At 38.8% G+C, this 10,717-nt stretch overlaps 1 protein-coding gene across 1 annotated transcript; it reads right to left on the bottom strand.

The window, feature by feature from the left end:
* Positions 1–4,362: 4,362 nt before the first annotated feature.
* On the bottom strand, positions 4,363–5,555 carry LOC145164707 (uncharacterized). The gene is made up of 2 exons (XM_079083410.1): positions 4,670–5,555; positions 4,363–4,502 (listed from the first exon to the last, which is right to left on the bottom strand). Exons 1-2 carry the CDS (start codon positions 5,553–5,555, stop codon positions 4,363–4,365), a joined length of 1,026 nt encoding a protein of 341 aa, XP_078939536.1.
* Between the last annotated feature and the right edge of the window lie 5,162 nt (positions 5,556–10,717).

A 10,717-nucleotide genomic window follows, 5' to 3' on the forward strand; every position in this document is an offset into this window, starting at 1 on the left:
AACTTCCTAGATGTAGGTAAGGTTCTAAATAATTTGTGGTAAAAATCTCTCCAGGGTTTGTTGGATGTATTGTACCCAGTTAGCTTTGTTTCTGACTTGAAGATTCTGATCTGGTGAACCGAAATCTATCTGGATACCCAATTTTGTATATCGTCTCTCTGGGGTTTCCCTTGGTTAAAATCGTCCAGAAAACTTCCTAGATGTAGGTAAGGTTCTGAATAATTTGTGGTAAAAATCTCTCCAGGGTTTGTTGGATGTATTGTACCCAGTTAGCTTTGTTTCTGACTTGAAGATTCTGATCTGGTGAACCGAAATCTATCTGGATACCCAATTTTGTATATCGTCTCTCTGGGGTTTCCCTTGGTCAAAATCGTCCAGAAAACTTCCTAGATGTAGGTAAGGTTCTGAATAATTTGTGGTAAAAATCTCTCCAGGGTTTGTTGGATGTATTATACCCAGTTACGTTTGTTTTGGACTTGAAGATTTTGATCTGGTCAACAGAAATCTATCTGGATACCCGATTTTGTATATCGTCTCTCTGGGGTTTCCCTTGGTCAAAATCGTCCAGAAAACTTCCTAGATGTAGGTAAGGTTCTGAATAATTTGTGGTAAAAATCTCTCCAGGGTTTGTTGGATGTATTATACCCAGTTAGCTTTGTTTCTGACTTGAAGATTCTGATCTGGTGAACCGAAATCTATCTGGATACCCGATTTTGTATATCGTCTCTCTGGGGTTTCCCTTGGTCAAAATCGTCCAGAAAACTTCCTAGATGTAGGTAAGGTTCTGAATAATTTGTGGTAAAAATCTCTCCCTTATTATCTTGTTGAGTTGTGCTCGGTGATTTTTTTCTTAACTTCGAAATTCTGATGTCGAAAAAACAGCAAGGTGGAGATTTTGTGGTGGTTTAAAGGATGTTTGGAGGAGGTTTAAGGTGGGTATTTGGAGGATGTTTGGAGGGTATTTGTAGGATGTTTGGAGGGTATTTGTAGGTTGTTTGGAGTTGTTCTTGGTGTTCTTGGTGTTCTTGGTGTTCTTGGTGTTCTTGGTGTTCTTGGTGTTCTTGATGTTCTTGGTGTTCTTGGTGTTCTTGGTGTTCTTGCTTCAAGGATGAAGATGAAGATGATGTTGAAGAACTTCTTGAAGATGCAGGAGATGTTCTTGGTTGAGAGGTTTTGGTGTATGGAGAGGTTTTTCAAAGTTTATAAGAGGTTATGAATGAAAGAGCACACAACTCTCTTATATACTAACTTACATATACATACACTTTCCATACATACATACAAGTATACATACACACACATAAATATCTAAGATGTACGGATTATTGGCTGTCAAATAAAGAGGTGGAGTAGTAGAAGTCAATTTGGCTTTTGCTTCTTTGATTTGCAAGAGAAGTATTTGGTATAAATACTAGGTATTTGGTATAAATACTTGTATTTTGGAGATGTATCTTTTCTTCACTAGGTATTTGCAAATGAAATACAAATAAATTAATATACATAAATTCAATTAAGATTAATTGAATTTACATAATTAATCCAAATTGTTTTGAAGTTTGACACTTTTAGCCCTTGATTGGTTTTTGTCTTCAAACGTGGTTGACTTTCCGTCTTTGCGTATTTCACCTTTGCGTATTTTTGTTTAATTACGAATCCATGAAACCTGAAATAACTGATAATATTTGTCAGATTAAATAAATACAGTTCATCTTATTTCAGTGATGGTCACATACAAAAACATTTTTCAACATGATGCCCATTGACTTTGAAGCTTGACCCATCTTTACTCCATAGCTCAATCACCCCGTATAGAAAGACATGCTTTATTGTGAAAGGCCCGGTCCAACGAGTGTGTAATTTTCTCGGAAAGAGTTTTAACCTTGAAATGTACAAGAGAACTTTTTGTCCTTCCTCAAGTTCTTTTCCATCATGCCATCTCTTGGTTTTGTCTTTATAAATCAATGAGTTAGTGTATGACTCATTTCTCAATTCTTCCAAAGCATTCATTTGCAAAAGTCGATTTGCACGCAACTCATTTGGCTCGAAATTGGATGTTTTCAAAGCCCAATAGGCTTTGTGTTCAAGCTCCACGGGTAAATGACAATTTTTACCATACACTAGCCTATAGGGTGTGGTTCTAATGGGTGTCTTGAATGCAGTCCTAAATGCCCAAAGTACATCATCCAATTTGTCCGCCCAATCTTTTCTATTATTTCCCACCGATTTCTCCAATATCCTTTTTAGTGCCCTATTTGTAATTTCGGTTTGCCCATTTGTTTGTGGATGGTAAGGTGTTGAGAATCTATGGTGTACCCCATATTTTTGCAACACTTTTGCAGTTGATCATTAGCAAAATGGGTACCCCTATCACTAATTAACGCCTTCGGCACTCCAAATCTAGAAAATAATTTTTTTAAGAATTTTACCACAACCCTTGCATCATTGGTTGGTAATGCTTGTGCTTCCGCCCACTTTGACACATAATCCACCGCCACTAATATGTATATGTTGCCTTTGGATGAAGGAAATGGTCCCATGAAATCCACACCCCATACATCAAAGACTTCACAAAATTGAATATTCCTTTGGGGCATTTCATTATTTGCTGATATATTGCCCGTTCTTTGGCAAGCATCACATTCCCTTACGTGAGTAACATCATCCTTGAAGATAGTAGGCCAATAGAAACCCGCATCAAACACTTTTTTAGCAGTGTATTGTACCCCATGATGTCCTCCTGTCGGTCCATTGTGGGAATGCTCTAATATATCTCGAATCTCATTACCAAAAGCGCATATCCTTATGATTCTATCCGCGCAGCTCCTAAAAAGATATGGCTCATCCCAGAAATAATATTTAATTTCTGAAAAGAGCTTCTTCTTTTGTTGATGAGTGAGGCCTTTTGGAAGGTAGTCGCCAGCCAAATAATTTGCAATATTCGCATACCATGGTTCTTCCTCCATGACCACCATCAAGTACTCTTCCGGGAAGCTATCTTCAATACCCATGTTGTCTATCTCTTCCCTTTCTGGATTTTCTAATCTAGAAAGATGGTCAGCAGCTACATTCTCCATCCCTTTCTTATCCTTGATCTCGATGTCAAATTCCTGTAATAAAAGCACCCATCTGATCAATCTTGGCTTTGCATCCTGCTTGGAAAACAAATACTTAAGAGCAGAGTGGTCAGTGAAAACAGTTGTTTTAGATAGAATAAGATAGGGTCAGAATTTGTCAAAGGCATACACCACGGCTAATAATTCTTTTTCGGTTGTGGTGTAGTTTTCTTGGGCCGGATTTAAAGTCTTGCTTGCATAATAAATGGGTCGAAAGTGCTTATCAACCCTTTGGCCAAGCACGGCTCCTAAAGCAAAATCGCTTGCGTCACACATTATTTCAAAGGGCAGGTTCCAATTCGGGGCGATAATGATCGGGGCATTAGTTAATTTTTCTTTTAAAATCTCAAAGGCTGCTAGACACTCTTTAGAAAAGTTAAAAGATGCATCTTTTAATAATAATTGAGTAATAGGTCTAGTTATTTTAGAAAAATCTTTTTATAAAATGGAGGTAAAAACCCGTGTGCCCTAAAAGACTCCTAATGCCCTTCTCATTAGTCGGTGGGGGTAATTTTGCAATAGTTTCAATTTTTGCCCGATCCACCTCAATCCCCGCATTGGATACCTTGTGACCTAAGACTATTCCCTCTTTAACCACAAAGTGACATTTTTCCCAATTTAAGACTAGATCGGTCTTTTCACACCTAGCAAGCATCAAGTCAAGGTTAGTGGGACAATCATGAAAAGAAGAGCCAAAAACAGAAAAATCATCCATAAATACTTCCATAAACTTTTCCACCATGTCATGGAAAATCTCCGTCATGCATCTTTGAAAGGTCGCGGGCGCATTGCAATACCCAAAAGGCATGCGGCGATAAGCAAAAGTCCCACTTGGGCAAGTGAAAGTAGTCTTTTCTTGGTCAATTGGGTCTATGGGTATTTGGAAGTAACCCGAAAATCCATCTAAGAAACAGTAATAAATATGGCCAGAAAATATTTCAAGCATTTGATCAATAAAAGGAAGGGGAAAGTGGTTTTACGAGTGGCATCGTTTAGCTTTCGGTAATCGATGCACAGTCGCTAACCGGTTACCGTTCGAGTTGGTATGAGCTCATTCTTCTTGTTTGTCACTACTGTCATCCCTACTTTCTTAGACACCACTTGAACTGGACTAACCCATGGACTATCAGAAATGGAGTATATGATTCCCGCGTCTAAAAGCTTGACCACCTCCTTCTTGACCACTTCTTGCATGTTCGGGTTCAACCGCCTTTGATGTTGCACTATCGGCTTTGCTCCTTCTTCCAGGTTAATCTTGTGAGAGCCACCCTTTCATATCGGTGATTTTCCATGCAATGGCATTCTTTCTCTTCTTTAAAACCCGGACTAAATCTTCCTTTTCAGTTTTTGTGAGGTCAGAAGCTATAATTACAGGTTTTTGTTCACCTTCTTCAAGAAATTCATACTCCAAATGATCAGGTTAAGTTTTCAGCTCTGATTTCGTGTTTTGTACACTGGGCACGTCGAGTCCAGTGAGGGGACTCGTCGAGTCTAGGCCAAAATCCCTGTCTGATCGCGATTTCTCACAGGGACTCGGCGAGTCGGGTTTTCTGCACCTCTGATTAATTCATTATATCCCGCTTCTTCGAGTAGTCTCTCTATCTCCATCAGGTCTCTCTCAACATCAAAATCATTGTCAAAGGTAGTAGTAGAATTGCTTGGCTTGTCTTCTTTCCATTCTTCCGTTATTTCTTCCAACATATCAACCGAAAATGCCGTGTCGTCACTATATCTTGCATGCTTCATGGCTTGATCAACTCCAAATATAACTGATTCGTCTCCCACCCGAAGGGTAAGTTTAGAATCTCGCATGTCTACTATACCACTTGCAGTATTTAGGAAAGGTCTTCCAAGTATGATTGGGACTTGAGGATCCGCTTCCATGTCTAGTACTATGAAGTCCGTGGGGAACACACACTTATCAACTTTCACCAATAGGTCCTCACATATCCCCCTTGGAAATGTTACCGTTTTATTTGCTAAGTGAATTGCCCTTCGAATTGGCCTTGGCTCCGAAAGGTCTAATTTTTTACAGAATGAATATGGCATAAGGTTAACACTTGCCCCCAAATCAGCCAATGCATGAATAATTGATAAATTTTCGAATTGGCAAGGCAAGGTTAAACTACCCGGGTCACCCATCTTCTTAGGTAGTTTGTTCAACATGGCGGCTGAACAATTTTCATTGAGAACCACCTTCTTCACCTCTTCCATCTTCTTTCTATTTGTAAGAAGCTCCTTTAAGAATTTGGCATACTTGGGCATTTGTGCAACCGCCTCGATGAAGGGCATATTAAGAAGAGCTTTTATATGTTCCAGGAATTTTCGATAATCAATATCATGCTTATCTTGTCTAGCTCGGCCTGGAAATGGCAATGGAGGCTGATACGGTTTAATAGGAGGCTTATTTTTCTGTTCAAGTGGGGGACTCGTCGAGTCCATTTCTGCGAATCAGCGAGTCGAGTCGGGTTCTTGTGATTTTTGGTTTTCTGACTCTTCCTCTTGCACCAATTTAGGATATTCTTTATGAATAGGGGCCAGAGGAGTAATTATCTTCCCACTCCTAGTTGTCACGATGTTTATATGTGCGCCTTTCGGATTATTTTCGGTGTTACTAGGAAGTCTACCCGGTTATCTTTCGTTCACTTGTTGTGCAAGTTGGCCTAGCTGCTTTTTTATGTTGAAAATGGAGGCTTGCTGATTCCTAAGCAGAGCTTGTTGATCTTTCATCATAATTTGGTGTTCTCTCAACATGTTTTGTAGAACTTTTATAGCAGCATCGGTATCATTATGCCTTTTCTCGGACGCGGCTACGAATATTGTAAGCATATCTTCCAAATCCGATTTCTTTTCTTGCACCGGCTCCTCCTTTTGATAAAAAACCTCTTGCTTTTTGCTTATACTTTTCCTCCTTCGCAAACTTGTACTCATCATAAGGTAGCGATTCTTTCTTGGGTTTTCGCCAATCATCGTCATACCTATCACCACTTGAATAGTACACTTGGGCTTTCCGATTCCCGTTCTCATCAAGATCACAGTCTTTAGTAAGGTGAGTCCCTCTATAGTTATCACATCCCACTCTAATGGCATGGATGGATTGGTCCATCTTAGTCATTCTTCGATCCATGTTCTCCAATTTTTCCATCATTGCTGCCATGTCATCGGAAATAGAGTTCATCACCCCTCAACATGGGTCATTTCTTGGGTTATGATATTCTCTAGAGTGCTTAGAGAATTCTTCAATTAGTTCTTTTATAGCAGCGGGTGCTTTCTTCGTGAGTGGTCCTTGCGAGTGAAGGAGCTGCCTAGTTGTCGCATTCACTCCATCATAGAAAATGGAGACTTCTTGCTGCCTGTTTAGATCATTGTGTGGACAGTTCCTTAACAAGCTTTTGTATCTTTCCCACGCCTCATAGAGTGACTCGCCTGGTTGTTACTCAAAATTTTCAATGGCTTTCTTTAACTTTTCTATCTTTGAGGGAGGGCAAAATTGATCAATAAATTCTTCTCGCATATTAGCCCAAGTGGTGATGGATCCTGGAGGGAGTGATTTCAGCAAATCTTTCGCGTCTCCCTTAAATGTGACCGGTAGCATACGAAGCAGAACAGTCTCCCGAGGCACATTAGGGGTGTTGAAGTAGTCGGCTATGTCGTTGACCTCGTCAAGATGCTTGTACGCGTCTTCGTGTTCCTTCCCATAGAATGGGATGTCCCTGAGTTGGGTGAGTATGTGACCCTTCAGCTCAAAGTTAGCAGTTGCTGGAATCACGGGTTGCACGAGTCCTGGGCCGGTATCGTCACATATCCTTTTCTTCCATTCTCCCATGGGCATTTCATCGATGTTAGCCATGGTAATTCTGAGTTCGCCTATTATGTCGCTTCCTTCTTCGGTTTCTGCTTCTGACTCGTATTCAGTTTCGTTTGGATTGGGGTTATATCCAAAGCCTTCTATCTTGATTTCTTCGCTGTTTTGGCTGCTAGACTCGCCCACTTTCTTGCTTTTCTTCTTTCCAAAGACCGATTTAAGGTCCTTGAAAGGTGATCTCTTTGGCGGGTTAGTCTCTTCAACGATCTTCTCCTTGTCTTTCCTCAAAGCTGATTCCGGGTTTTCGAGTGGCGGGATCAAGGGTGTGCCTGATCCTCGGGTCATAAACACACTGCAAGAATAGAACAAATACGCGTAAAAAGAACAAAACAAAACTAAAAACGGAAATGAAATACTGTGATGGACTCGTCGAGTAGCTGCGACTGTACTCGACGAGTCAAAGGTCAAACGGAAAAAAATTTAGAACTAAAATCCTAAAAACAGAAAAACTAAAACTTAATCCTAATAACTAATTTATTAAAACAGTGACTTTGTGCAAGCTAGATCTTACACAAAGGATCGATTGGTGGTATAATTAAGCAAGCAGGGTACCTGTCAATTGGTGCAAGCTAGATCTTCCCCAGCAACGGCACCAAAAACGTGATGTGTGTTTATTTCAGTAGTTTTAGTCCTACTTTTTAAATATAATTTAGACACACAAAAGGCAGTGTACCTGTCAATTGGTGGTATAATTAAGCAAGCAGAGTATCGAACACAGGGAACGGTAAATAAACTAACTACTAAATTATCTAAAAAAAACAAATAATAAAAGAAAAGGGGTTTTATCTAGTTTTGCAAGACTAGAAACTTAAGCTCTTATCTAACACATAAACAAAGCAATTAACAGCTAAACAAGTAAAAATCAACTAAATTCAATAATAAAGGAGACTTCTGTTTAGGTTCGACTTACTTATTCCTATTGTTGAAATTATGGCACATGCAATGGATGAATTTGTCATTGGCTACCGATTAATGTGATTAGGTTCATGTTCACTATTACTAATCCTTAGAAAACAGATCAATTCAAACAGTGGCCAATTGGTTAAACTAATGAGTTTCCTAGTTTATTGATTCGGGTTTAGTAAGACTTGTAGTTAGCTAATCAAATTACTAATTCAATTAACTTCTTGTATGATGGTTCGTCACACAAGCTCACACATTGACTTACCTATTTTCTAATTAACCCCTAGTTTCATGTTCACTATTCCTAGGCATATAACATTGTTTTCACATAAAGTATATGAGACAAGCAATTAATAGATGTTCATGCAACTTAAAAGACTTGATAATTAACAGAAAATAGTTATTGTCAGCACATAAGGGTCTTTAACAACCTCAACAAAACAAAATTCACCAAATTAAATAATCCAAGCCATAAAATTCAAACCATTGTAATAAGTTTGTCTATCCTAAACAGAAGCTAAGAGTTTTTAGCTCATAATCATGGCAGAAAATATCTCACAAACTGAACCTAATGATCTAAACATGGTATAAGCACTGGATTAAGAAAAGAGAATAAGGTTGTGCCTTTTGATCTCCTCAAAATTGGATGCTAGGGTTGATTCTCGATTTCCAGGGCTCCAACAGTACTCTCAATCGCAATTCAGTCTCCAAGGGTTCCAGAGAGGCTTTTGTTTCGGGCTATTATGTCCTATTTATAGATTTCTGAAAACATGGGCGACTCGTCGAGTCCAGTAACCGACTCGTCGAGTCCCTCATTAAGAATCCGTGTACGGCAAGTACTTTTATTGTTTCGCGAATGTTCGGGCCTACTCGTCAAGTTGGTGTCCAACTCGTCGAGTTCTTCAGGTTTTTGACTCTTTTTCTTCTTTCTTCAATTCCTGAACTTCCGATTGCATTTCCCGCTTCCTTTTGCTTCCGAGCACGTCTTTTAGGCTGAAAATACAATTTAAACATAATTAAGTACCTTTTGTTCATTTATTGAAATAAAATAGCCAAAAAGTATTAAGATTCTACACAAAATATATAACTAAATATGCACATATCATTTTTGCTAGTACACTTTCAATGGAATTTGATGGTGATGTGGTGAAATTTAAAATAAATGATGATGACATTCCTTCTAATAATTTTGCTATTAATTTTCTGGATACTAGCAATCCTTTGTTTGAGGACTACTGTGATTTGTCTAATCGTGTTTTGCAAGAAGTATTTTTAGACAGGAAATTAGGTGATAACGTATCAAAGGAGCTGGAAAAAAAGGCAACCTTAGGGAGGATAAAACGATTTCTGTAGAGAAAGCATCAGAAAATGAGATGAAAGAAAGCAAGCTTGGGGAGAAAGAAGAGAAGATTGATGGAAAAAATATCAGAAAAAGAAAAAGACTTAAAAATCTAAAGAAAAACTTATTTAATAAAAATCTGAGTATTTTCCAACCTTGTGTGCAAGTACCAGATCCAACAATTCTGCCATATATGAAGGGATCTGGAGTCAAAGAAAAAGAACATGTGTTGATAGAGACACTACAAGAAGATTGGGCGACAGCGGCGACGCCTGTCGCCGCTAAAGGTTAGGGATGTCGCCGCTAATACCTTTAGCGGCGACGTGTCGCTGCAAATACGTCGCCGATAATGCTTCGTCGCTAATACGCTTCTTGTCGCCGCTAATACTGTACGTCGCCGCTATTGACTTGTCGCCGCTAATACTGCGCGTCACCGCTAATAGTTTGTCGCCGCTAATACATATATGTCGCCACAAAAGATGTCGCCGCAAATAGGGCAATAGCGGCGACACCTTGGAGGGAAAAGTCAGCGCGTTTTCGCTTTCCTCTACAACCATTGGATTGAAAACAAATCGGACGGATGGGGGTAATTTGATGCGGATCGCCGTTTGCGAGCATTACCGACGACCCCTTTAGCGACGACAAGGGGCAATAGCGGCGACATGTAACGCGTCAATTACATGTCGCCGCTATTGCCCCTTGTCGCCGGTAATGCCAAGATTTCTTGTAGTGAGAGCCCCACTTTCACTAGTTAAAAATCTGGTTGAACACAGTCGAGCCAACGACTTTAAAAAATGGTGGCTTTCCAGGAGGCACCCCAATGCGTAGGTTTTTATTTTCGTTTTCAATAATAGTCGATCATAGTTCCAAGCAAGCTTATGGAAATTAGATGGTCTTCTACATTGTTGGAAATCAGATTTTCCATCGGAATCTTCGTCAACAAATCATATTTTTCTACAACCTATTAGGTACATTCTAACCTAGATACAAACTTTTTCTTTTATATGTTTAATTGGGTTGTGCATTCCTCTCTGAGCATTGAGGAAAATGCTTCATTTTAAGCTTTAGGAAGGGGTTAGTGAAAATTTGCATTTTTTGTTGCAACTTTTAAAATTTTCATTTTTTCAGTTAAATTTTTCGTTTTTATTTTCTGCATTGCATAAAAAAACTAAAAAGATTTCAGTTTTAGTTTATTTTCTGAATAAAAAAATAATAAAAAAATTGAAAAAAAAAGTTACATGATATGATGACATTCTTTACGTTTGACAGCTCTGTAAAGATGGAAAATGAAAGTCTGAAACTGACAAGATCGATAGTGACTGTGTAACAGTTTTCATAACTAGGGGTTTGCAAGATATCATAAGTTGTGAGGCTAATTGTAAAAAATAAAAGAATAGTATATCGAAACACTGTGTGAGCAAAAATAAAACAGTTTTTGAACTAACTCTTGAAACTTACGATTAAGAACCTGATTCGATAAGTGTGACATCCTTCAAT

Source organism: Lactuca virosa, chromosome 3 (assembly GCF_052849685.1).
Source record: "Lactuca virosa cultivar CGN04683 chromosome 3, Lactuca_virosa_CGN04683_v6, whole genome shotgun sequence".
NCBI classification, from domain to species: Eukaryota; Viridiplantae; Streptophyta; class Magnoliopsida; order Asterales; family Asteraceae; genus Lactuca; species Lactuca virosa.